The sequence below is a fragment of the Siphateles boraxobius genome, unplaced genomic scaffold (genome assembly GCF_051911475.1).
Source record: "Siphateles boraxobius isolate OS27281-9 unplaced genomic scaffold, OSU_SipBor_1 47, whole genome shotgun sequence".
NCBI classification, from domain to species: domain Eukaryota; kingdom Metazoa; phylum Chordata; class Actinopteri; order Cypriniformes; family Leuciscidae; genus Siphateles; species Siphateles boraxobius.
The window spans coordinates 1860074-1887794 of NW_027509108.1; the positions used below are offsets into that span (position 1 = coordinate 1860074).

Below are 27721 nucleotides of genomic sequence, written 5' to 3' on the forward strand. Positions count from 1 at the left end.
GTTAATTCTCAATAAAAAACTTGTGTAGACGTCTGACAGAAATAAAGTCAGTCTGGTTAGTAATAAGTGAAGCTGGTAATGCTGTTTGTGGAGTTGTTTATTATTGGCTACAATAAGGTCCAGTTCTGGTTTATTTCTTTGCTCTTGGCTGACATGTGGCATTGCTATGCAGAGGTGTAAAGTCCAGGTTCAGAAAGTAAAAGTCCTCCTTAGTATTTTGTTCCAATCACTTGACCTGGATTTGCTAATTCAGACAGGAGATATAACTAATTAGTGAAATCAGCTGACTGAGTTCATGGGTGGAATAAACTATGGCAGGACTTTTACTTTCTGACCCCTGGATTACCCACCTCTGATTTTAGGTGCTAATATGTACCATTAAGGTACCAATATGCACCCTTTAGGTACTAAAGTGTTCCTTTTGAAAAGGTACAGCCCCAGTGACAGCTTTCGTACCTTTTTTCTGAGAGTGTAATCTAGGATATGATATTAAAACATTAGAATTGTTGCATGGGTTGAAACATACCTTTAATAACAAAAAAAAGTGTTTTAAAAAATTGCTGACACTGCAACATGTGCACACCAGACAGGCCACCTTTTTGGAAATGTTACCATGGCAACAAAAATGCACACATTGTCACATGACTGAACCTGGGTGTTCCTTAAATGTCCCTTAGGGACTTCTTGGGTTGAAAGTGAGGTATAATGCTTTAAAAAGACCTTTCCACATAATCACCAGTGTTTGTGACACATTTAAATACACACAAGTACTAGCAAAACAATGATTTTGAGTTTGTAACACACACTGATGTTTATGGAAGCGGCAATAATAATCCTTTACATTATAATAAGACAACACGTTTTATTCATATCAGATACACATGGTGTAAGTAGCTTTACATTTGACCCTATTCTTCTCCTAGTTCACCGGCCACTTACTTTCATGCATTTCGTGAGAAGTGGAGGAATTGACGTGTAAATCCAACAGATCTGATTCTCTGAACTGTGAAACAAACTAACAAGGCGCCGCCCATCGCGCATACAGCTCAACTAACGCGATCGTTATAAAGGTGTTTAAACAACAAAACACTTCCACTTGCACATATTTGACAATCGGAATATCAGTGTTTCATGCTATAGCTAATACATTTGTGAATATTTTTAATAAAAAAGGGAAAATTACATAAAAGCAGATCATCATTCATTCAGCGCTGTGTTGTGGTTGCGCTGTGTCACGTGACAAGCAATGATCACTTTTTTTTCGCTGTCCATTCGCGAAGTGCTGAAATATAACCTTATATTGAACCGTACTGAACGTTTAACCTAAAAATCGTCATTTGTTGTGGATTAGAAATCAAGACAAGTCTAAAGCATCTATACAGGCGGAGGCACTGACACAATGGCTGAAAAAAAAACTAGAAAAAAAACAAGAGAAGATACCTTTCAAAAAGGTAAAATTAATGTCCTTTTAGAGGAGATAGAGCGAAACAAAGACTTTATTTTTTTAAAAGATTTAAAGGACACCATAAATAAGGAAAAACAAAACATCAGGGAGGACATTGCAAACTAACTGCAACCAGCGGCGTTCAAAGATCAGGGAAGGAGGTCTGCAAAATACATGGCTGGTTTTCGTGCACGTCAGCAAGTCATTGACAGATGTTTTTTTTAATTCATCCCTATTTTGCCAATTTTTAAAACATGATTCCCACATTATTTCATTTATGATTTTTTTTCATTCATTTAATTTAGATGTGTATTTCAATTTTTTTCTTCCCTTTTTCATTATTTCATTTATAAATTTATTTAAACAAAACACGAGTACAATAAAAAAGTCGGGTGGCTCTTAAAAGAGCCTTTGAGTTATAAAGTAAACAACAACAAAAAATAGGTGAGAGAGATGGAGGACTAGAGTAAGAGTTAGAGAATAATAAACAGCAAAACAAAAATGGTAACACTTTACAATAAGGTTCATTAGTTAACTACCTTAGTTAACATGAACTAAGAATGAGCAATACTTTTACAGCATTTATTAATCTTAGTTAATATTAACTTCAACATTTACTAATACATTATTAAAATCAAAGGTTGTATTTGTTAACATTAGTTAATGCACTGTGAACTAACATGAACAAACAATGTAACTAACATTAACAAAGATTAACTAATACTGTAACAAATGTATTCCTCATCGTTAGTTCATATTAGTTAATGTATTAAATAATGTTAACTAATGAATCTTATTGTAAAGTGTTACCACAAAAATAATATAAAGTAAAATAGCAAAAGTGGTACCCAGGGAATATAAATGGGGATGACAATGCCAAGGATCTGCAAAGAGAAGGAAGTATAGTCAAGTCATCCTCATTTATATAGCGCTTTTAACAATGTAGATTGTTTCAAAGCAGCTTTACAGAGATAAACATATAATTAATAATTTAAGGTAACAGAGATTGGTTTGGTTTTATAGTGGTTCTCACAAAATCCACATGAATTATTATCCCAATTGAATCTTTCATGTAAAAAGTAATTAGATGGATATATGTCATTCAATATTTTAAATGTCACTTCTTTTGCCTTAGGAAAGATTGGGTAAGATAAATACCGCTTCCTTATTTTTTTAGCCTCTTCGTCACCGAATATTATAAAATAAATGTATGTTAAAGAAGATAATCTTCTTCTTCTTCTTCTTCGGTAACTTATTTGGAAGCTTGCAATCATTGTGCATTACCGCCATCTACTGGACTGAGGTGTGATCACATTGGGACGTCATAAAATACCTTTACCATCCTATAGGATCAAAGCCCAAGCTTCAGCTGGCGCTGCGTGTTCATCCCAGGTGGAGATAATGAGGAAGTTACGCTTCTAAACCGTGAATTTGTATGGGCGTGATATTCAAATGACGATTGTTTTCAGTAGCCACATTTATCAACGGCCGATTATTCGTACGATGGGATTGGCTGTATTTGAATGTTTCATGAATCACACGTGAACCCTGTCGTAAGATGATTTGGATCTCGGATCTACGTTAGATTGATAAATGAGGCCCACTAAATAAAGTAGGCTATAAACACAGAGGTCTTTCTGAAACTTCACGAAAACTTTTTCTGAGAATCTGAAGGCTACAATCTGAAAAGCAAGGTGAGTTTTTGGAACAGAAATCTACTGATTACAATTTGCTGTGTTTTTAAAATGCATTGAGAATCCACAGTGTGCAGCATTTCAATGCAGACATTTAACTTTACATAATTATTCATTTTTAGGTTCGTTTTCAGGTTCATCATGGCAATGCTGAGAAGTCGTCTTCTGCTTTTCGTTATCTTCTCCATGGGGAATGCAGAAGGTAACCAAAACATTTCATTATAAAAACCATTGATAGTTTAACTGCATTTTGGGAATGTGCAAGATTCCATGTACTAATATTTGCATGATTAATGAAGTATTTTCAGTGTCAAAGTAGTTTTTGGCATATAATCACACAATTTTGAAATGAGCTGCATAAAATAAAAACACCTTTTGCTGTAAATACAAAATCCCCATAACATTTAGGTAACGTTACTGGATCCACAAATGATTCAGAAGGATGTCCTCTTGAATGGACAGATTTTGGACTCCGGTGCTTCAAGTACTTCTCTCAGTCGGTTACCTGGATCACAGCAGAGGTAATGTATTAGTTGCATCATGGGTTTTCCCCAGAGCGGATGTATTCGAATTAATAACTTTTCACAAAAAAAATGAAACCACACAGAATTTCCGTAAGCTGGACTGTAATGCTATTTTCTTCTGAAAACCAACTGTTGCATTTTTTTTCCCTTTATCTCTGTAAAACTGCTTTTGAAACATTCTGAACTGTAAAAAAGTGCTATTTAAATGTGACTTGACTACAACAAAATTATTTGGGCAACTCTTTATATTATGTGTCTTTAACTACATCCAAATAAATAGTTTGGTACAATGTACGTGTTGTTGATGTAAAACACTTTTGCTGCTATTAATGTGGGATATAGGTAAGGTTCGGGACAGGTTTGATGGTATGGTTAGTTTAAGTGTGGGTTAAAACTGGGTCAACCGAGTAATACTAGATCTAATTACAGCTGTATTAATTGCTTGTATTTAAAAATAAAAATAGTTTGCTGAATCCAATGAATAATTTAAATGTTAAAGATTAAAGACTTTTAAAAAGAAACATCCCCACTTACATTAAAAGTGAAATTCTCTTCTGCAAGTAAATGCAACAGAAAACTGATACCGAGCAAATAATCGATTAGTGCAGACTTTGTTTCCGAATGACTAAAATGTTTAATCTTTTTGGCAGAAAGCATAAATGACTTTAGATTTTGAAATGACAAAAAATCTGTCTCTTCAGAGAAACTGTCAAAGTCTTGGTGGGAATCTCGCATCTGTGCATGATCAACCAGAGAATGATTTCCTGCTGAGTCTGTTGCCTTCTTCCACAAGAACTTGGGTTGGTGCTCATGATGGTGAACAAGTAAGTTGAATTGTGCGAATGTGCGCCCTAAACATCCCTATTTGTTTGTCTAAACTGAAGTTTCTGCTTTAATGAAGTTCAGCTTTTAAGTCAAACTATCTTCATTAGAAACTTTGCCTTTGATTAAAGTCTGTCTATAGTGCACTTTTTGGATTCATTCTCTTGACTTATTAGGACGGAGAGTGGTTGTGGAGTGATGGAACGGTGTATGACTATACCAACTGGTGCTCTGGAGAACCAAACAATGCTGTTGTTCCTGAGAACTGTTTAGAGATCAACTGGACCTGTGAGTGCACTTTCAATTTACAACATTTATTTACTTAAAATTTAATTTCAATTTATAATTCGCAATCCTATTTTATATCATACGATAACGTTAATGACTCATTTGGATTTCACCAAGTGCCTTAAGTTGAACACCATTGATTCTAACAACACTGTAATGATCAGAGTAACTGATTTCATTATTTCACCCTACAGTTAACCGCTGCTGGAATGATGCTCCCTGTTCAACATCAATGAACTATATTTGTGTTTTGGATATTAGTTATGATCTCACGCGTCGTTTTCGCTAGGTGGCTAGTTTTTTAGTAGGCTCTCACCCTAGGATGCAAAGGGCTTGTTAATTAGTCATCCTGCTCCACATTTACTGTGATCTTACTAAATTTACTTTTTCTTTTCTTATCTTTACAAAAATGTTATTCTGAAATCCAATCACTTCTGAATTTATATCTCTTTTCAATATTTTCTCAAACACTCCTCAAATTAATAAAAGCATTGAATCAAAGCATGTGCATTGTGGACTATCAAATAAATCTATATTGCATAGCAAGGTTTGAGGATATGGTTAGTAGAATGGCATTTAATGATATCAGGGAAGGGGTTTAAGCAAGCGGCTTCATAGACAAACACTAGAAGACATTTGTTGAAGCAAATTTGTATTTTATCCAGGGCTCGTTTTGGTCTTATAAAATGTGCATCATGATGCTGGAATTCACCATGATCTTTACATTTAAATTTGTTCATTTAGCACACGCTTTTATCCAAAGCGACTTACAATTGCTATAAAAGTCAGAGGTCGCACGCCTCTGGAGCAACTAGGGGTTAAGTGTCTTGCTCAGGGACACATTAGTAAAATATCTTTTCAAAGCAAAAAATGTAGCCTCTGTTTGGATCCTAATGAATGAACTGGGCTATCTAAGTGTCGCCGCGCGCCAGAGCGATTGAGCGCACGCGCTGAGACGAGAGAGGTATGCATCAACTCGTCTTAGTTAAGGGAATAACAGTTTAATATGAAAAAACGGTGGAGTGTTCCTTAAGAATAGGGCAAAATAAATACCTATAAGTAAATAAAGTAATGAACTACATTTAATAGCTATACATTACTTTTAAATAAATAAATACTGGTGTGACAATCAATTACAGAACAGTTCAATGAATACATAAAAATATATTTAAATAAAATCGTAATTTACTATTTTACTAATAACTTAGCATTAGAAAAAGTCATTTGACATCAGAAGAACTACTGACTGTGTTGAGCTTATTTTGAGTCTCTGCTGTTGAATTTGGCAATCAGCATTTTAACATGGTCCTCGGTTAGGCTGCGTCTGTGCGGTGTTAGAAGTGTAGAATAGTGGGAAAAAAGTCTTTCCACATCCACTGAAGTAGTGGGAAGATGCAGGTACGGTGCAGCCAATGGGGCAAGTGTTGGCATTCGATCTTCCCTTGCAGCCCAGCACTCCACTGCACTTACCTCACCAGCATCACTCTTGTCCATACAGATGTAGCGATGCCACTCCTCTGCAGATACCTTGCTCAAAGCAGGGACAACTTAATTCTTAATATCAGGTTTTAAACCAGATACTTTGGCTGGATCAAAAATTGTGAGGGCTTTAAATAGTTCAGTGCAAGGATGTCTCTCCATCACAGCCTGAAGCTTTTTAGAAGATTGTGCCATTGCTTCTTTAAACAGCGCTGAACAAGTGTACCGCTCATCATCATCTAACTCCTTCAGCTGGTCTCTGGTGCGGGGACGCTATAGTCCTCAGCCTCTGCGATGCGCCCATACTCAAACAGCATGCTGAGGTCCTCTAGCTGACTAAAGATGGTGGCAGCCACGGGTCTGGAGGTTTCTTCAAGCTTGACCAGGGTGGCAAGTATATCAGAGCTGTGCTCAACGATGAAAGTGGCCTGGATTTTCAGGAGTTTTCCGTTCTCCTCTAACAGAACTCTAAGATCCCGCACAGCTTTAAAGGACAGTGGCAGCGTTTGGATGAAGCCGTGCAAAATATCAATGTTTTCTGCCAGATATTGCACAGCTTTTTTCCGGGAACCCCGTCTTGTCTGGACAGCAAACACTGACATGAGAGGAACAGACCCTGCTGCATCATGAAGGCCCTTAATTCAAGGCGACGCTGGGGTGACTGGCAGAAAACACGCTTTACCAAACCACACATCCGGTTCAGTTCTTCAAATGTGTCTGGAAACACTGTTAAAACTAACTGCAGAAGATGTGCAAGACAGGTAACATGTTCTGCATTGGGAAAGAGGCCATAGAGAATTGTGTTATATGCTTTTTTCATATAACTTGCAGAATGTGTGACAAAAGCCCATACATCATTGAAATCAATGTTGTTGGAGTTAAGCCTGCGATACAGTGCTGAAATTAACCCGATCCAAAAAAAATGAGATCTGCTGCAACAGGTGGCTTGCCCACTGGCTGGAGGAGAATAGCAAGAGCACAACGGCCACAAGCATCTGTTGTTTCATCTGCAATTACATAAACAGGACTTCCATGTACAGGCTGCTTGATGTCCTCCAAATACTGAGGAAATAAGTGTGGAAGGTAATCAGAGCGTAGGTGAGATGGGGCTGGAATTGACCCTCCCTGTTTGCAGTACTTCTGTAAAAATTAGGACATTTTTGAGTTTTTTTTCCAGAGGGATGTCAGCTTCAATGAAGGTATTTATGAAATCATAAATGAACTCCTTTCTTTCAGCTGTAGATGGAGTCTTAGACATACAGGAGGCCAATGTCTATTTTAATTAGACGCATTAAAAAAACAATACGTTCACCAAGCTCATAGTCACATTATTATACTATCTCATTCTATTAGGCTACACTTTTCCCATAATAAAAAAAAAAAAAAAAAAAAGTATTCTGAATATATATATATATACAGTGCTTAGCATACTGTAAGTGAACACACCCATGCTAAAGTTGACTAAAAAGTGGAATAAAAAAAATCATCTTATGGAAATTGATCTTAATGCCTTAATTAATGCCAATTAATGAACTTTCTATTCATAAAAGAATCCTGAAAATGCCCCACATCATCATAACACACCCTTCACCATACCTAGCAGGGGGAACTTTCCATAAGATCATCTCTCAATGCTAATCAAACCAGCTATTAGGCTAACTGAAATAAAACCATGCTAATCTCTAGGTATGGTGATTGGTGTGTGATGATGTGGGATATTTTAATTCTATCCCGGATCCATGAAATTTAAAATATGCACACTGTATGTTGAGGAAGAACAATTATTTATTTACGCTACATTATTCATCCACAAAGAAAATTGGTGTCCTTGAAGGATGGAGTTTTCCAAATTTTGTTTAATGAAGGCATTAAGATCAATTTCCAAAAGAAGATTTTTTATTCCTCTTTTAAGTCAACTTTAGCATGACCACTGTCCACATATGTACACACACACATACATATATATATACACACACACCACACACATATATTGTTGTTTATAGCAATATATATTACATTAAATGAAAGCACTATACAACGTGTTAAAATTGTAGTGCTGGGTTGTATGATGACAAAAAACTGAATTATGGTATTTTTAAGAAGCTGGTGTTAGTTGATCTATTCTTTTTTTCTTAGCTTTTATATTGGCTTATTTTTATGCCAGGAGTACATATATTATAAAAACATAGCATACATACAAATTTATTATCAAAATGTTTGTAATCAAATAAACTAATACAAGTGCTGCACAACACATGTTTACTGGTTAAATGAAATAATGTGAAATGGTTTGATTTTTGGTATAAAAAATATTAAATAAATAAATATATTATTATTATTAGCCTATTGTTATTACTTTGAGAAGTAAGTTCGATTGTACAATAGTATATTTCTGTGATAATTTCATCACATTAAACCGAACTTTTAATTTTGATAGGGTTCTGAGTGTCAGATACAGTGTCAGAACCCCTTCAAAATAAAAGTTTGGTTTAACGTGAATGAAATTATCACAGAAATATACTATATATACAAAAATCTGCGGCTCTCGTTTACAGAGACTCGCAGAGGAATCAGACTTTAATAGTAGTCCATAATATTCACAGACACTAGTCAATATAGCGATTTGATACTATAATCGGCAGTGAGACAGTAGCCTAACGTTATTTATTTCAGCTTTGGGCCGGTATTGCGATAGCAAATAGTGGCAAAAATACACACCACCCAGCACTGTTCTCATCATGATAGATTGGATAATGACACATTTCATTACTTTTCAACACAAAGAAAATCTAACTTTAAATAAAACTTACCAAGAGCTTCTCTACTCTTGTGGCGAGTGGATTTGAGATGCTCCAGTGCCGTCTGTCGCCTCAGGTAATCACGGAGTGTTGACAGGCTTTACAAAACATTACTCCCCCATCCTCATAAAAATCGTTTGTAAATTCTTTTGCTCTCTCCTGTGCCGTGATTTTTGCAGACAAGTGACGTTTCTTTAATTCCTCCACGTTCAGTTTTATTTTAGACATTTTAGCATTCACTCTCTCATGAATGAAACGAAACACCAATCAGTGCAGCCTACTACCCCTCACAATCACGCGCGCAGGTTGTAGCCTACTTGTCAATGACGGGTACAATCTGCGGAAGTTTCTGCGGGCGCAGATTCCGTGCGGGCTTGTCGATCGCTAACGAGGGCAAAAGTTAATCCCTACAGCGGAGGGACACCGGAAGGGCAAAGGTTAGACCCCCCCCCCCCAACCTGTCAATCATAGGGTCATAAATCATTTTGACACAAGCTAAATGGTATTAACTACTAATAACTAGTAACACATTCACTCACACTTGCACAGATGCACAGATATCATTAAAAACTTTTCATTCATGGAGTCAGATGAAATAACGAGAAAATAAATATAAGAAATGGTATTGAATTTAACCAAAAATACTTTGCCGCGAGAAAAGACAGTAACACGCAGAGACCTTACATTAGTTGTAAAACAAAAAAAACTTACAAAGTACATTACGCGTATACAGGCAGGAACCATCTTGGAAAACAGTCTCGACAAGCCGAGCCACGAACGGTGTGCTAAGTGAGATGAACTGTGACTTTGAATCTCATATGGTCCGTTGTTTCCGGAAGAAACTATTTTAATAAACAGATATAATTCATGCATTTCCATATAATTAGTTTCACAAATGTAATTCCTATCAACCAGATCATTTCGGCGTTCGTGGCTCGGCTAGTCGAGACTGTTTTCCAAGATGGTTCCTGCCTGTATACGCGTAATGTACTGTCTTTATAAAGTATCTAATTATTAAACTGTCTGTACACTTACAAAGTTCTCAATGCTTCGTTTTGCATGTAGGGACCCTCATTATGCTACCGTGTTAGTGTGAGGCTATTTTGAGCTTTGTTAGTGGTATTAACTAGCGATTTACTACTGCTTATTCTATGCCCCATATACTAGCGCTATAAGCTAATCTGTTTTTCGAGATAAAACTCTTTACATTCGATTATCATGAAAACGCATCCCAGAGAACGATCGATTTGGTAACCATGCGTTAATTACCCCTAGGTTCATTTTTCACCAGAATTGTCCTTTAAGAATAAAACTAGCACAAAACCAAAGTATTTTCTTTCTTTCCTTTTTTTTGTAAGAGAGATTGCAATCTTTACAAAAGTTTCACAAAACTTCCTTGATTTTTCACTCTTTGCAACACTTCTCCAAATATGCAAAATTTTTCAACATTCACTTTTGGAACATACAACCTGAGAATAAAACAAGACTACAATCAAATCTTTGCAAACTAACACTGTACTAAAGCCAGATGCGTTTGGCTAAACATGTCTTGTGAACATATTTTGAGTCGTAATGGTCAGAACAACACCATCAATATCTCAATATCTCAGTTTCAACAAAGAAGCTTGTTCTTCAGAGAGTAAACCTTGGAGAAAGTTTGCCACTGTCTAGTTCCAGTAGAATCTTCTGAAAAAATTCAAACGAGTATCTGAGCTCTTTGGGGTAACTCAGATTGATTGCATAAATTAGGCCAAGTAGATAAACACAAGCCTTCGCAACACCTGACAACCCCGTCATCACCTCTATGCCTTCCAGCGTTACCCCAGTCTGTAAAGGATCATCTGCTGAGCCACCTTTCGTGATGATCCTCAATGTATGATGTTCCAGTTCCTCTTCGTTCCCATGAGTTTCCTTAAACAACAACAACAACAAAAAACAGCAAATCTGCATTTACTTGCAACATCACTTGTTATTGTTCAGATTGTTGCAAAAAATAAATTGCATTGAAAATACGTTGCATTGAAACACAGAATGAGAAAGAAATTTACCTTTATATTTTAAAATAAAATAAATCTCTTACAGCCTCTCACATCTAATTTGGTTAAATTAATTAATTGCCATCATACAAGTTGTTTATTTAGGTTTGGAGCTCAACTTGGTTATTGATCGAATTTAAATGCTCACCTCATAATGCTTGATGAGATTCTCAGGATTTTCCGAGAGGTAGACAATTAAGCATCGAATTACAACTTCTCTGCATTTTTCCACAGGACTGGTCTGAAAAGTATACAAAATGTGGCTTTTCATGGTGCATACACACAAAACAATTATACAGATATCCCATAGAGTTTGAGCATTATGTAACAAACTCATCTTCATTGACTGTATAACTACTGATGGCAAATTAAGTTGGAAGCTAAAAACCCACAAAATAAGAGGGAGCTGAAGATGCCTACAGTACAAGTAGTCAAAGGATAATTTACATACTTTTGCTGCATCACAATTTTTTGATGCCCTGAAATGTCTGCAACAATGTAAGATCTGTTGTAATTTCTGCATGTTAAAACTAAAATGTCTAGAAATACTCTCTAATAAAACTTGACATTGTGCAATTGAAGCACAAGTGAATTATTTGCTTATAAATCTAAAATCGTGGAGTACAGAGGAAAATAAGAAGAAAAAAAAGGCTTCAGCCCAAACATTTCAGAAGGCACTGAATATAGATATATACTTGCCAACAAACTAGGATTGTAAAAATACCGGTACTGAAATGTTAAAAATGTTACAGTACCAGCATTTCCCCCTAGCATTTTCAGTGCTGTTGAACGGATTCTGACTAACTTAAAGGGATAGTTCACCCAAAAATGAAAATTAAGTCATTAATTACTCACCCTCATGTTGTTCAACCCCGTAAGACCTTCGTTCATCTTTGGAACACAAATGAAGATATTTTTGATTAAATTTGAGAGCTGGATCACTCCTACATAGGTTTCCTAAGGGAGTGAACCTTGACGGCCCAGAAAGTCATTGAAGAAAATGTTTAAATATTCCATGTGACTACAGTGGCTCAACTATAAGTTTATCAAGCGACGGGAATACTTTTTGTGCGGAAAAACAAACAAAAATAACGACTTTATTCGACTATTCCTTTTCTTCCTTGTGGGCCTGAGACGAGAGTTCAAGAGATTTCCACGACGCATGCGCGAGAACTGAGAAGAGGACATTCTTCTTCTACTACTTCTTGTTCAGTTCTCGCGCATGCGTCGTGGAAATCTCTTGAACTCTCGTCTCAGGCCCACAAGGAAGAAAAGGAATAGTCGAATAAAGTCGTTATTTTTGTTTGTTTTTCCGCACAAAAAGTATTCCCGTCGCTTGATAAACTTATAGTTGAGCCACTGTAGTCACATGGAATATTTAAACATTTTCTTCAATGACTTTCTGGGCCGTCAAGTTTCACTCCCTTAGGAAACCTATGTAGCAGTGATCCAGCTCTCAAATTTAATCAAAAATATCTTCATTTGTGTTCCGAAGATGAACGAAGGTCTTACGGGGTTGGAACAACATGAGGGTGAGTAATTAATGACTTAATTTTCATTTTTGAGTGAACTATCCCTTTAAACACCTATGACTGCCATTGCGTTCACATGCTCAACAGATATATCTGTGATTGGCTACAATAAATCAACGCTTCAGAAAAAAGTTGCTAACAGCAATCATTCACACTCTTCACCTAGTGCTTATACAGATACACATGTGAGTGTTTGAAAGCAGGCGTCTATCAGCGGTCTATCAGAAAGGGTGAACACAATGGTCAATCAGAGGTGTTTAAGCTAGTCGGAATCCGTTCAACAGCGCTCAAAATGTAAAAAAGTGTTAAAATTTCAGTACCGACTTTGTATTAAAGTACTGTTACTTTTTACAACCCTACATAAACTATCCACATACCTGGTTTAGCATACTCAACATTTCTCTAATTTGCTGTCCAGCATTTCCTCCCTTGGTGCGAAACAAAGACAGAAGCGCATCTGTGTGTTTGTCCAGGTTTGCCATGAATGTTGTTTCCAGCTCGACAGCTGTCAACCTCCTGAATTCTTCTTTGACCTAAAAAGACAACAATACATTACTCAAAACTCAGACAAATTTAGAGCAGAATTAAAACAAGGAAATATAAATGTAGATACCTGAGAGGTGTCGAACAAAGCAGGCCATCTTTCCTGTATGCTTGCTATAGAAGGACTCTTCTCCACAATCTCCTGACGACGGTAGGAGAAAGTTCTGGACATTTTTTGAGTAATTATTCTCCAGTTATCCCTTATCTTGACATCATCAAGAAGCTCCATCCGTTCTTGTTCTAGACTCTGTTCAGTTACTCCCACAGGATGTGGAGGGAGGTAGTTTATTTCTGCTTTCTTTGGTTTTTTTACAGCAGCAGGTCTTTTATTTTTAGCCGAATTCACAGTTACTTCTGGGCAACCGATACTTCTCAATTTTGACCGATAGTTTCCCATCTTGTATTTTAGTCTGGTTTGCCATCCATAGAATCTGGAGTATGACCCAGGCTCCTTTAAGCAAGGATGCTTTTGGATTAATGCCTCTGCAACTGAGGAAATTTGCAGGCTGGTCGGATATGCACAAAACTGGAAAATCTTTTCAGCCAATTTCTCTAGAATATCGGACTTCACACTTGGATTGTTCAGAGTAGTTCCATCATTTCTGAATGCATCATTAGCAGACCTCAGAACCACCTCAGTGTCAAAGGCAAACTCTGGAATTTCAAACGGTGATGGCCACGGCTTTGATCTTAGTCCTTGACTGTCTGGAGAGGAGAGCAATACGGTGTCATCTGATGCGCCAAATGATGAGGGAGCTGATGAGGGAGCTGAAGAGGCAACTGAACAGTCATCTGAACTAACTGGGGCATCAGAGGTAGAAGCGCCAGCACACTCTAAACTGTCAATTGTTATTAAATTTAAAGTCACTGGCTCAACTTGCACTACTTTGATAGTGTCTTTATCTTTAAGCTCAGATGTTGAAGTCAGAGAAAAGAACTCCTCAAAATCAGTGTCTTTGTAATGTAGAGTAAAGTTCCCTTGTATCTGAAATGTCTCTTTAACTACTGACTCCAACTTCACACAGGTATCTGGAATTCCAGAGGGCAGGTGAAGTTTGCGAATGGAGTTCTGATCAAGAATTACCCGTAATATTGCTGGTTCACACATGTCCTGTTTGAAAAAGAAACACTATTAGACAAAAATAGGACAATTCACACATAAAATATAATTGTCAGTCTACTAAATCATGTTGTTCCAAAATTAAATATTTTCAATTTGTATGACTACACACAGACAATAATTACATTTGTTATTATCATGAGTAAATTACCATTTTTATTCTGGGTGAAAATTTCTCTTTTTGGTAATAAATAATTTAAGCCATATCCTGTTAACAATTACCTATTATGATTACCTAGAACTGTGTAGAAATGAAGCACTTCAAAGTCACCATACACTTCCCCTTAACAGTGTATGCAGCAAGAGGTACGACATCACTCAAGTCTTCATGGAGAAGTACTTCAACATTGTCAGGTGCATCTAGTTCAAAAGACCTCAAGTGCTCATTGTACCAGGCTCTACGTGTTTTTACTATGAACCCTAAAGAGTTGTTTACAACCATCAGTTGGTTTATCTGAACAAAATCAGGAAGTCCTGCAGTGGAACCATGAGCCAGAACCATACCTTTACAGTATTTTGTTCCGTAACAAGATACGGTGTTTGCCAACACTATTGATGTTTGATTCGGGAATTTTTTGCGAACTGCTTCCTGTACATCACTATGTAGCAAATCCAAATTGACACTGGACACACGTGAAACAGAAAGTGATGGTTCAAAGTTCTCTGAAGGTTGACAATTAAAAGCCATCAACAACTGGTGTTTCACTGCAAGCGAAAGCAAGACGTTTCTGAAAGAATGGGTGCGTCGCACAACACGTTTGAAAAAACTGTGCTTCGCCTCGAAGCGCATGGTCCACATAGCCACAAGAGGACCAAAAGCCTGGATCAGTTCCGGATAGTGTTCCAAGAAATGATGCTTAGGAAGCAACCTCTGCTGTGGAAATACACTCAGAAATCTGTGTCTGTGCTCAGATATTTTGATATCAAGGTAGCCAATGGACTCTTGAGTATGCACTGGTGAAACTATCAGTTCCACAATTTCTTTAAGGTCCATAAGAATTAACCATGCAGGTTCATCCACTGGAATTTTTGGACCAATGAGAAATGGAAGAAACCTGACCAAGGCCCAGTTTTCATGGGCATTTCCGCCGATACTCTTTCGAGTTCCAAAAGACAGAGGCAATGCCTTTGGACAGTTGGTTTTATCGGTCCATTTAAATGGGAAATGCTGGATTGCAGCATTTATATCATCCACTGTCAAGTATTTCTTTTTGATGAAAATATCCAAGCATAAAGCCAGTTCTACTGGAACGATCCCTTCAAAAACGTCGTGTAGGAGATCTGGTGGATATCCTGATAAAACATGGAAATAATCCAGTTTGTCAGTCATGATGCATTGTCTTTTGACACCAAATGAATGGACAACACTTGTATCCTCTAATGATGTTTGAACATGTAGAGTGTGTTGCTCATTTGTCCTTCTCTGAAATGCACCTGAACGTACTTCTTTCAGCTGAAAATCTGAACGCTGGCCAAGGCAAAACCTGCAGGGATATGGTCCGGAGAAGTTTTCAACAAACCCAGCAAGTGAATGGGCTGCTAAATTGTCTGCAACAACACACATCACTGTACCTCTGACATTCTTTCCAAGGCTAGAAATAAAAATGCCTTCTCTCTCCAACACTCCTAGATCTTTCAAAAGTGGTTCTAGCACAACTGAATATCCATGCCGTTTAACATCTTCTGCTTTGCAAAGAACTGCCAAATAAATGGACGACAACTCAGAACGGAGTAGTGATGGTACATTTCCCAGCACCCAATACACTGCAGTGATTTTATGCTTTTTCCGGGACGTTCCGAGTGGATTGCATATCTCAAAGTCGTCAATGTATACAATCAGGGCAATTGTGTCTTCACCTTCAGATAGAAGAGGGTTTTGCTTAAAATTTAGCCCATCATGAAAAGATCTGTATGTTGGTACATCCTGTTCAGAGATCTGAGATCTTTCTAGTGCCTTTTGAGAAATATCCGTGTCATTCATTAAATGAGACAACATTTTGAGAATGGGAACATACTGAAAACTCTGTTTTTCCTTTGCATCAATAACATATTCAACAGGCTCCACAATTTTGAAGTTCTCTTTATAATACTCTTTCCTCTTATAAGAGGAACTAAAAGGACCCTCCAATGTAAGTGACTTACCCAATGGACTTGACTCACAAAGTTCCTTTGCCAAATCTGTGACTACTGATGTTTCAAGAACACAGTCATGTTTCTTCAGCGTTTGTTCAATAACGCATCTAAATGCCTCGGTTGACCCTTCTGTTGAAATGAAGAGCAAGTCTTCCACCAACTCGTCAATGCACTTGCCTGATACATGAAACAGGCTTTCCAACTTAAGTAGCACAGAACCAATTTTTTTACCATAAAATCTGGCAAAGGTTCACTTTCTGCCCTCAGTGGCAGACTGCTTTCTTCTTCACTTTCTTCCTCACGAGTTATGCTTCTAGAATGGCAACAGGCAGAATCTAAACTTGAACGCAGAACTTGCGGTTTAAAATCGGTGACACAATGAGGCATATGCTTTCTGCTTTTGTGGGCAGCAAATGTGCCATACACATTTGTCCTGAAATCACACTGATTAAAAACACAATCAACAGTCTCCTGTTTCTTTAAATGGTGTCTAAGATGTGTAAAGAATTCTGCCTCTGTAGAAAATGTAATAGAGGCACAATGTTGACACACGAAGGAAAAGTTATCTGCAGGTGACTGTACATCACAAGGGGCATGGTGCCTTTTCAAGTGTGAACGAATTGAGTTCAATGTTTTAAATGAACAGGGACAATCCGGAAAAATACATGGCAATGATCTGTGCCGTCCAAGACAGTCATGTTGTAATCTGTAATGTTTAAGTAAGTCTGCCTTTGTAGAAATGACTGTACTGCAAAATTTGCATTTCCATTTCATTGTTGACTAGAAAAGGGGGGGGGGAATGAATACATTGTTATAAATTTTGTGTGAATGTGCAAGACATTGCAGCCTCTCACTAGCACAGACTTTTTCAGTAAATATATTATATCTAAAATAGAACCATATGAACTAAATGTGATATATGATCAATTTTTTTGGCAAAGCTAATTTGTCAAAAACAATAATTAGACAAGTATGAAATTAACACATGAATAAATTGAGGTAAGAATTCACAAATATATATCCAAGTTCTTGCACCAAAACCTTTTGCACAGCTGCATGGATTAAAGGATGGAGAGAAAAAAAAAAATTAGCAGCATAAAATCACAGATAATGATAGAGTTACAGTTTTTATTATACATTACTTTTGGAAGTCAAATCTGGCACCTTCTCCCACTTTTAATATTGCCTCACATTATTAAAATGAAATATAACAAACAAAAAATATTAAATGAAACACTTTAAAGCAGTGATTTCTCAATCCTGGTCCTCGAGATCCACCACTCTAAACATTTTGTATGTCTCACTTATCTGACACGCTTAGTTCAGTCCATGGAACTCTCATCTAATGAGCTGATGATCTGGTTCATATCATGATAATTTAACATGGGAGTGTCCTGACTTATGCAAACTGTATTTTAAGGAAGAGCATTTATTTACGATACATTATTCATTCACAAAGAAAATTGGTGTCCTTAAAGGTTGGAGTTCCTCATATGATGATGATGCCCAAGAAACATTTTTTATTATCAATATTGAAAACAGTTGTGTGTTTTTTTATTTTTATTTTTCAGGATATGACGAATAGAAACCTCAAAAGAACAGCATTTATCTGAAATAGAAAGAGTTTGCAACATTATAAATGTCTATACTGTCACGGTTTATCAATTTAATGCATACTTGCTGAATAAAAGTATTAATTTATAAAAAAAAAAAAAAAGTTCTAATTGACCCAAAACTTTAAAAAATTGCATCTTAAAATATATTCAAATAGAAAACAGTTGAATTGTAAAAAAAAACACACAAAAAAAACACAATATTACAGTTTTTGCTGTATTTTGGATCAAATAAATGAAGGCTTGGTGGGCAGAGGAGACTTCTTTTAAAAACATTTAACAATCTTACTGGTAGTGTGTGTATATATACAATTAATTTTTTCTGGTGATCAAAAAATCTATCTAAAAAGAAAAAATAATAATAATTAAATGTTACAAATTAATCCATTATTAAATGCCTATAAATATAAAAATTAGTCTATTAAATAATATCAATTAATTTAAACAAAATTGAATTAATGAATACTTCTTTCCAGAGGTTTTGAACGAATCTCTTCAAAAACACTTTAACAGTCACTACTGGAATAGCCAAACAGTAAATAAAGATCTACAATCTTTATTTGAAGCTAAACTGTTGTTTAAAGGGTATTTACTTATTTTGATAATAATTTTGAAGGTTTAATAGACAGGGTTGTCGCTGTCATTTAGGAATAATATTGTGTTTGAATCAAGATCGCCATTATTTAATGGTAAATCGTGCGCACGGAGCTGTAGCCAATGTGTTTTCGAATTTAATATTTGTATGTTAACGTTACCAAAAGTAGGCTAACCCGCGCCCAAGGACTGAACGCCCCCCCTTTCCCGTAATCCAGATATTAGAGAATATGGGAATTTGTAAATACGCAAAGTACATTTTTTTATCCGAAAACTCATAGCCTGCCCTGCATATAATAAATCATAAAATATAATAACATTTAGGCCAACTAATAAAATACTCAAGTATAAGCTACGTGACAACTCGTCAATAAAGTAATTTAGGCCTACGAATTTATCCGTGGGGGAGAGCACAGTCCGAATTGTCCTCTTAATGCATACGCAACGTAATGGTCATATATTTCGAAAAACACAATAAATACTCTGACTATAAACACTTGACACGACTTGATACATTCGAAGGAATCACACTCGCTTAATAATTAAAATATATATACTTGCGTGCAAAGTCACTCATTTCATACATTAACATGTAGACTAGGCTACAAACGTTTTAATACGTTTTTGTAAGTAACACGTTACTAATTGTTGATGCAAAATCCGTAGCAATTCTGAAATTCAGTTTAAAAGTTAATTTCTTGACCAAAAAATGCAATAAACAATCGAGTGTACCTTAAGTTAAAAAAAGTTAAGCTTACCTCTTTTCAGCGTCTTCACATGTGCTTCACAAAATGGCTCCAATTTTTGGCTGGAAGGGCATCTCGGGAAATTGCATATCACGTGGCTCGTATAGTTACTTAAATTGTTATGCTCAATTTACTTAATTTTTAAGCAATTATTATAGTAGTTGACATGACTTAAATGTATGCATAAATAAAATGAAAAAACATAAGTTCACCTAGTAACTTATATTTTTGTGTTACACACACTATAGATGTTAAGTAGAGGTTGAAAAGTTATGAATACTTAATTTTTTGGGTTCAATCTAATTACTTTTATAAGTAATGGTTGTTCAGCCAACGAATCGTTTTTTAGAGTGCAGTAACGTTACCTAAATGTTATGGGGATTTTGTAATATGTACAGCAAAAAGTGTTTCTATTTTATGTAGCTCGTTTTGGCTGAGGGCAAAGTGAAGTTCCATAACTTTATACATTTAGGCTATTTAACTTTAACTGTGTAGCCTATAGAGAGCGGACTTATGTTTGATTTCATTGTATAGCTTCTTATACCTATTATTAGGCTACTTATAGCCTATTTTTATACTAGACATTATTGATCATTAAATTTTTTTTTATTATTTTACGATACATTCTCCACTGCATGTACATGTAACGTTATAATAAAATAAAATGACATCACCCTGACTCTGTTAAATGTCCATTTTACTGATCAAAATTTTTTCATATTTTTAAAATGAACAAAAAGCAGGGTTGTGTTTTATATTTCGTGATGTTATAAATATATGCAGTGAAGATAATCATTTTTTTAATATTTACAGCAAAAAGTGTTTTTATTTTATGTAGCTCACTTCAAAATTGTGTGATTTATACCAAAAACTAAGTGTACTTTGACACTGAAAATACTTCATTAATCATGCAAATATTAGTACATGGAATCTTGTACATTCCCAAAATGCAGTTAAACTATCAAGGGTTTTTAGAATTAAATGTTTTGGTTACTTTCTGCATTCCCCATGGAGAAGATAACGAAAAGCAGCAGAAGACTTCTCAGCATTGCCATGATGAACCTGAAATTAACCTAAAAATGAATAATTATGTAAAGTTAAATGTCTGCATTGAAATGCTGCACACTGTGGATTCTCAATGCATTTTAAAAACACAGCACATTTTATTCAGTAGATTTCTGTTCCAAAAACTCACCTTGCTTTTCAGATTGTAGCCTTCAGATTCTCAGAGGAAGTTTTCGTGAAGTTTCAGAAAGACCTCTGTGTTTATAGTCTACTTTATTTAGTGGGCCTCATTTATCAATCTAACGTAGATCCGAGATCCAAATCATCTTACGACAGGGTTCACGTGTGATTCATGAAACATTCAAATACAGCCAATCCCATCGTACGTATAATTGGCCGTTGATAAATGTGGCTGCTGAAAACAATCGTCATTTGAATATCACGCCCATACAAATTCACGGTTTAGAAGCGTAACTTCCTCATTATCTCCACCTGGGATGAACACGCAGCGCCAGCTGAAGCTTGGGCTTTGATCCTATAGGATGGTAAAGGTATTTTATGACGTCCCAATGTGATCACACCTCAGTCCAGTAGATCGCGGTAATGCACAATGATTGCAAGCTGCCAAATAAAATCTACCGAAGAAGAAGATAATCTTCACCTGGGATGTTCCCATGACAACGCAGCACGTTGTCCATCAGCTGTACTTAAGACAGAAATGTCTTATTATTGCTGTAGATACAACTCTTGCAAATTAATATACATTTTATATATATATATATATATATATATTTTTTTTTTTTTTTAAATATGCGTTAACATAAAATAACAAGGTTATATAAAAAGTTATCTAAAATATAACTAATATATATATAACTTTTATTTTATTGTTAATTTCATTATGTACAATGTACAAATGTTCACACAGTCCATAAAAACACTCGAAATTAATACATGTATTATTTATATTTTTTACTTTTTGCAATACTCGCTATTGGTTGCTTTTTACTGTCGCCTTTTTCCCCTTTTTTTAGCCATTGGCTATTGGCTTGCTTATGCCGAGTTCAGACCGCACGATTTTCAAAATAATCGTGTCACTGTTGTTTTCACACTGCATGACTATCTGGAGTAACATTAATGCACTGTGAACTAACATTAACAAAGATTAACTAATACTGTAACAAATGTATTCCTCATCGTTAGTTCATATTAGTTAATGCATTAAATAATGTTAACTAATGAATCTTATTGTAAAGTGTTACCACAAAAATAATATAAAGTAAAATAGCAAAAGTGGTACCCAGGGAATATAAATGGGGATGACAATGCCAAGGATCTGCAAAGAGAAGGAAGTATAGTCAAGTCAAGTCATCCTCATTTATATAGCGCTTTTAACAATGTAGATTGTTTCAAAGCAGCTTTACAGAGATAAACATATAATTTAAGGTAACAGAGATTGGTTTGGTTTTATAGTGGTTCTCACAAAATCCACATGAATTATTATCCCAATTGAATCTTTCATGTAAAAAGTAATTAGATGGATAAATGTCATTCAATATTTTAAATGTCACTTCTTTTGCCTTAGGAAAGATTGGGTAAGATAAATACCGCTTCCTTATTTTTTAGCGTCTTCGTCACTGAATATTATAAAATAAATGTATGTTAAAGAAAATAATCTTCTTCTTCTTCTTCTTCGGTAGATTTTATTTGGCAGCTTGCAATCATTGTGCATTACCGCCATCTACTGGACTGAGGTGTGATAATATTGGGACGTCATAAAATACCTTTACCATCCTATAGGATCAAAGCCCAAGCTTCAGCTGGCGCTGCGTGTTCATCCCAGGTGGAGATAATGAGGAAGTTACTTCTAAACCGTGAATTTGTGTGGGCGTGATATTCAAATGACGATTGTTTTCAGTAGCCACATTTATAAACGGCCGATTATTCGTACGATGGGATTGGCTGTATTTGAATGTTTCATGAATCACACGTGAACCCTGTCGTAAGATGATTTGGATCTCGGATCTACGTTAGATTGATAAATGAGGCCCACTAAATAAAGTAGACTATAAACACAGAGGTCTTTCTGAAACTTCATGAAAACTTCCTCTGAGAATCTGAAGGCTACAATCTGAAAAGCAAGGTGAGTTTTTGGAACAGAAATGTTTTTCCAGAAGTGTTTTTAAAATGCATTGAGAATCCACAGTGTGCAGCATTTCAATGCAGATATTTAATTTAACATAATTATTCATTTTTAGGTTCGTTTTTAGGTTCATCATGGCAATGCTGAGAAGTCTTCTTCTGCTTTTTGTTATCTTCTCCATGGGGAATGCAGAAAGTAACCAAAACATTTCATTATAAAAACCCTTGATAGTTTAACTGCATTTTGGGAATGTGCAAGATTCCATGTACTAATATTTGCATGATTAATGAAGGATTTTCAGTGTCAAAGTAGTTTTTGGCATATAATCACACAATTTTGAAATGAGCTGCATAAAATAAAAACACCTTTTGCTGTATATACAAAATCCCCATAACATTTAGGTAACGTTACTGGATCCACAAATGATTCAGAAGGATGTCCACTTGAATGGACAGATTTTGGACTCCGGTGCTACAAGTACTTCTCTCAGTCGGTTACCTGGATCACAGCAGAGGTAATGTATTAGTTACATCATGGGTTTTCCCCAGAGTGGATGTATTAGAATTAATAACTTTTCACAACAAAAATGAAACCTCACAGAATTTCCGTAAGCTGGACTGTAATGCTATTTTCTTCTGAAAACCAACTGTTGCATTTTTTTCCCCTTTATCTCTGTAAAACTGCTTTTGAAACATTCTGAACTGTAAGAAAGTGCTATATAAATGTGACTTGACTACAACAAAATTATTTGGGCAACTCTTTATATTCGGTGTCTTTAACTACATCCAAATAAATAGTTTGGTACAATGTACGTGTTGTTGATGTAAAACACTTTTGCTGTTATTAATGTGGGATATAGGTAAGGTTCGGGACAGGTTTGATGGTATGGTTAGTTTAAGTGTGGGTTAAAACTGGGTCAACCGAGTAATACTAGATGTAATTACAGCTGTATTAATTGCTTGTATATAAAAATAGTTTGTGGAATCCAATGAATAATTTAAATGTTAAAGATTAAAGACTTTTAAAAAGAAACATTCCCACTTACATTAGAGCAGACTTTGTTTCCGAATGACTAAAAGATTTAATCTTTTTGGCTGAAAGCATAAATGACTTTAAATTTTGAAATGACAAAAAATCTGTCTCTTCAGAGAAACTGTCAAAGTCTTGGTGGGAATCTCGCATCTGTGCATGATCAACCAGAGAATGATTTCCTGCTGAGTCTGTTGCCTTCTTCCACAAGAACTTGGGTTGGTGCTCATGATGGTGAACAAGTAAGTTGAATTGTGCGAATGTGCGCCCTAAACATCCCTATTTGTTTGTCTAAACTGAAGTTTCTGCTTTAATGAAGTTCAGCTTTTAAGTCAAACTATCTTCATTAGAAACTTTGCCTTTGATTAAAGTCTGTCTATAGTGCACTTTTTGGATTCATTCTCTTGACTTATTAGGACGGAGAGTGGTTGTGGAGTGATGGAACTGTGTATGACTATACCAACTGGTGCTCTGGAGAACCAAACAATGCTGTTGTTCCTGAGAACTGTTTAGAGATCAACTGGACCTGTGAGTGCACTTTCAATGTACAACATTTATTTACTTAATTTACTTTCAATTTATAATTTGCAATCCTATAATTTAATATCATACGGTAACGTTAAGTGACTCATTTGGATTTCACCAAGTGCCTTAAGTTGAACACCATTGATTCTAACAACACTGTGATGATCAGAGTAACTGATTTCATTATTTCACCCTACAGTTAACCGCTGCTGGAATGATGCTCCCTGTTCAACATCAATGAACTATATTTGTGTTTTGGATATTAATTATGATCTCACACGTGGTCCTCGCTAGGTGGTTAGTTTTTTAGTAGGTTCTCACCCTAGGATGCAAAGGACTTGTTAATTAGTCATCCTGCTCCACATTTACTGTGATCTTACTAAATTTACTTTTTCTTTACTCATCTTTACAAAAATGTTATTCTGAAATCCAATTACTTCTGAATTTATATCTCTTTTCAATATTTTCTCTGAAACACTCCTCAAATTAATAAAAGCATTGAATCAAAGCACGGTTATCTACTCAATTTATATGTAGAACTTAAAGGGTTAGTTCACCTGAAAATGATGTCATTAATGACTCACCCTCATGTTGTTCCAAGCCCGTAAGACCTCCGTTCATCTTCAGAACACAGTTTAAAGGGTTAGTTCACCCAAAAATGAAAATTAAGTCATTAATTACTCACCCCCATGCTGTACCAACCCCGTAAGACCTTCGTTCATCTTCGGAACACAAATGAAGATATTTTTGATTAAATCTGAGAGGTGGATCACTGCTACATAGGCTGCCTAAGGGAATGAAACTTGACGGCCCAGAAAGTCATTAAAGAAAATGTTTAAATATTCCATGTGCCTACAGTGGCTCAACTATAAGTTTATCAAGCGACGAGAATACTTTTTGTGCGGGGGAAAAAAACAAAAATAACGACTTTATTCGACTATTCCTTTTCTTCCTTGTGGGCCTGAGACGAGAGTTCAAGAGATTTCCACGACGCATGCGCGAGAACTGAGAAGAGGACATTCTTCTAATACTTCTTGTTCCGTTCTCGCGCATGCGTCGTGGAAATCTCTTGAACTCTCGTCTCAGGCCCACTAGGAAGAAAAGGAATAGTCGAATAAAGTCGTTATTTATGTTTTTTTTCTCTGAAAAAAAGTAGTCTCGTCGCTTGATAAACTTATAGTTGAGCCACTGTAGTCACATGGAATATGTAAACATTTTCTTTAATGACTTTCTGGGCTGTCAAGTTTCATTCCCTCAGGCAGCCTATGTAGCAGTGATCCACCTCTCAAATTTAATCAAAAATATCTTCATTTGTGTTCCGAAGATGAACGAAGGTCTTACGGGGTTGGTACAGCATGGGGGTGAGTAATTAATGAATTAATTTTCATTTTTGGGTGAACTAACCCTTTAAGATATTTTAGATTCAGTCCGAGAGCTTTTTGTCCCTCCATTGAAAATCTATGTACGGTATACTGTCCTTGTCCAGAAAGGCAATAAAGACATCATCAAAGTAGTCCATGTGACATCAGTGGGTTAGTTAGAATTTTTTTGAAGCATCGAAAATACATTTTGTTCCAAAAATAACAAAAACGACGACTTTATTCAGCATTGTATTCTCTTCCGGTTCTGTTGTCAATCCGTGTCCCACCCCCCACCCTCGGGAAATTTTGAGTCTGTTTCTTCCAATAGCACTTAATAGAGTTTAACTAAACATGTTCTACTGTTATGCTACCTATACAATGAATTAAACAATCAAGCAATGAAACAAGCGTGTAATTTAGACCATAACATTGACTTACCTGTCGAGAAGAAAGCAGGACTTCAGCGTCCCTTTCAACGTCTTTCTCCTTCAGCTCTATCCATTTGGGAAAAGCTAATATTTACCCTCGTTTTGAATTTGCCGGTCACGTTTCCTTTTAAATAAAATGTTTATGCTTTTTGGTTACAAGGATTGCATTATGAAGTACCGTGGAGTGCAGCCTTTCAAATTTGCGGAGGAGTGACAAGCGCCTCTCACAGACCTCCTTGGGCGCTTCAGCTGTGTTCAGTCCGCCGGCTCTGAGCGAAAATGTGTTGAGGTTAGCTAGTGCTTTTTGTCCCTCTCGGCTATTATAGTTTTTCAAGATGGCGGAACGACATGGAGGTCTCCATGGACTTACCCGTCCCATGTAAATAAAGATAAGAAATTCTTTGCTTACGAGGATAAGTCAGATCATTGGCAGAGCTAATTTTACACCAATGAGATCATATTTATGAATAAAGAAATTGATTTTAGCTAATAAAATACTTTAAAATGTTGTCTAATTAAATTAAAAATGATATTTTTTGCACTGGAAAGAACATTCTAGAAGTCTAATTTGCACAAGGCTACAGAAAACTGTTTATTTTTGCAGTCTAAGTCCAAATGCAGTCTAAGCCGATGAGTTTTGAATGTTATATGTTGTATTTAAGTAAAAAATTAAACTTATTATAAACTAAACAAATCCATGGTTCATTGTTGGCAAAATTATCATGATAGCCTTTATATATCTATGTGGTTCAGTCTTGTATATTGATTAGGCCTACTTTGCTATTCTATAAATATATAGGCCTAATAATTTGTATTATAATATGCTATAATGTATGATAGCATACAATATTCACCAGAAGTCATCATTTCAGGGGTTATTTTTCAAAATGTTCTTCTGTGAGGGCCGTTCCTTATTTACATTTCAGAAAGTTGGCAACCCTAACTGTATCATATGTTATAAATATAAAAACTCCACATGAATTTTATTAACTGCTGTATGTTCATTAAGTTTATGTGTGTGAACTGCGCTCATTGTTTCCATTTCTCCTCATGAGGAGCCGGTAGATATACGCCCCTGACAGTTTTACGCCCCTGTTATTCCTGATGCGTCCAGTAGGGGGAGGCTGTCCATTAGTATATGAGCCTTGTCCATAGACTGTAAAAAAAGATGGACGACGCCCCTTTGCTCTCTTCCATTGGCGAGAAGTGAAGCCGCCATTGTCCCGATATGGCGCTGACATCTTGGGACTTGAGTCTGCGCAGACATGCGAAGTAGTGAGCAGGAAGTAAAGCCGCGAAATCAACGTCCCGCCCTCACTCTCGCTGAATCAATCGTATTGATACAGAACAACCCATTATGTCGGTGTGAAATAATTAATTATAGAAATTTAGATATTAAATTTAAAGCTCCAATCTCCTCAGTCCTCCAAAGATCCCTAAATAGGTCCGTTGGTGCTTTAGTGACTACTTAGCTGTGATTGACAGGTTCTCTGAGCAGTCAACCATGTATGCCACAGCGCTGTTTTTATAGCATCAAATAACTAACTAAAAACAAACTTATTTTAAAAACAAACACTTGAAATTACATAAGCATGATAAACTACAGTAAATGACAGAAACTATCTTTGGAAAATTGATATGTGAAGTGTAATTTAATTGTTTAGTTGGTCTCATGTCCCGTTGAATAACATGGGGAGGCGGGGTTTATGAGCTATACTAGGACCGGTCACCGGAGGGCGATAGAGACGTTTTGGCCTGGCTATTTGTTGATTATTGCAATAAGTGAGCACTTTAGAGATTTTGAGAACACTATAGGGAACGAGCACGTTCTTTTCACCTGTTTGTACATTTCACACACGTTTGC

General features: G+C 36.0%; 2 protein-coding genes across 2 annotated transcripts; both read left to right on the plus strand.

Annotated features, from left to right (window-relative positions):
- Positions 1-3272: 3272 nt before the first annotated feature.
- Positions 3273-5061, plus strand: LOC143710487 (ladderlectin-like). The gene is made up of 5 exons (XM_077201432.1): positions 3273-3340; positions 3547-3659; positions 4364-4486; positions 4661-4772; positions 4967-5061. Exons 1-5 carry the CDS (start codon positions 3280-3282, stop codon positions 5059-5061), a joined length of 504 nt encoding a protein of 167 aa, XP_077057547.1. The 5' UTR covers positions 3273-3279.
- A 17574-nt stretch (positions 5062-22635) lies between these two features.
- Positions 22636-24576, plus strand: LOC143710457 (ladderlectin-like). The gene is made up of 5 exons (XM_077201422.1): positions 22636-22709; positions 22916-23028; positions 23663-23785; positions 23960-24071; positions 24268-24576. The coding sequence occupies exons 1-5, from the start codon at positions 22649-22651 to the stop codon at positions 24360-24362; spliced, it is 504 nt and encodes a 167-aa protein (XP_077057537.1). The 5' UTR covers positions 22636-22648; the 3' UTR covers positions 24363-24576.
- Positions 24577-27721: the final 3145 nt, after the last annotated feature.

Excerpts from the sequence above, each read along its gene's own strand:
- LOC143710457 (XM_077201422.1), top strand. The coding sequence starts at position 22,649 with ATGGCAATGCTGAGAAGTCTTCTTCTGCTTTTTGTTATCTTCTCCATG. Across the intron at positions 22,710-22,915 it reads CTCCATGGGGAATGCAGAAA|GTAACGTTACTGGATCCACA; the intron begins GTAACCAAAACA and ends CATAACATTTAG. Across the intron at positions 24,072-24,267 it reads TTTAGAGATCAACTGGACCT|TTAACCGCTGCTGGAATGAT; the intron begins GTGAGTGCACTT and ends TTCACCCTACAG.
- LOC143710487 (XM_077201432.1), top strand. The coding sequence starts at position 3,280 with ATGGCAATGCTGAGAAGTCGTCTTCTGCTTTTCGTTATCTTCTCCATG. Across the intron at positions 3,341-3,546 it reads CTCCATGGGGAATGCAGAAG|GTAACGTTACTGGATCCACA; the intron begins GTAACCAAAACA and ends CATAACATTTAG. Across the intron at positions 4,773-4,966 it reads TTTAGAGATCAACTGGACCT|TTAACCGCTGCTGGAATGAT; the intron begins GTGAGTGCACTT and ends TTCACCCTACAG.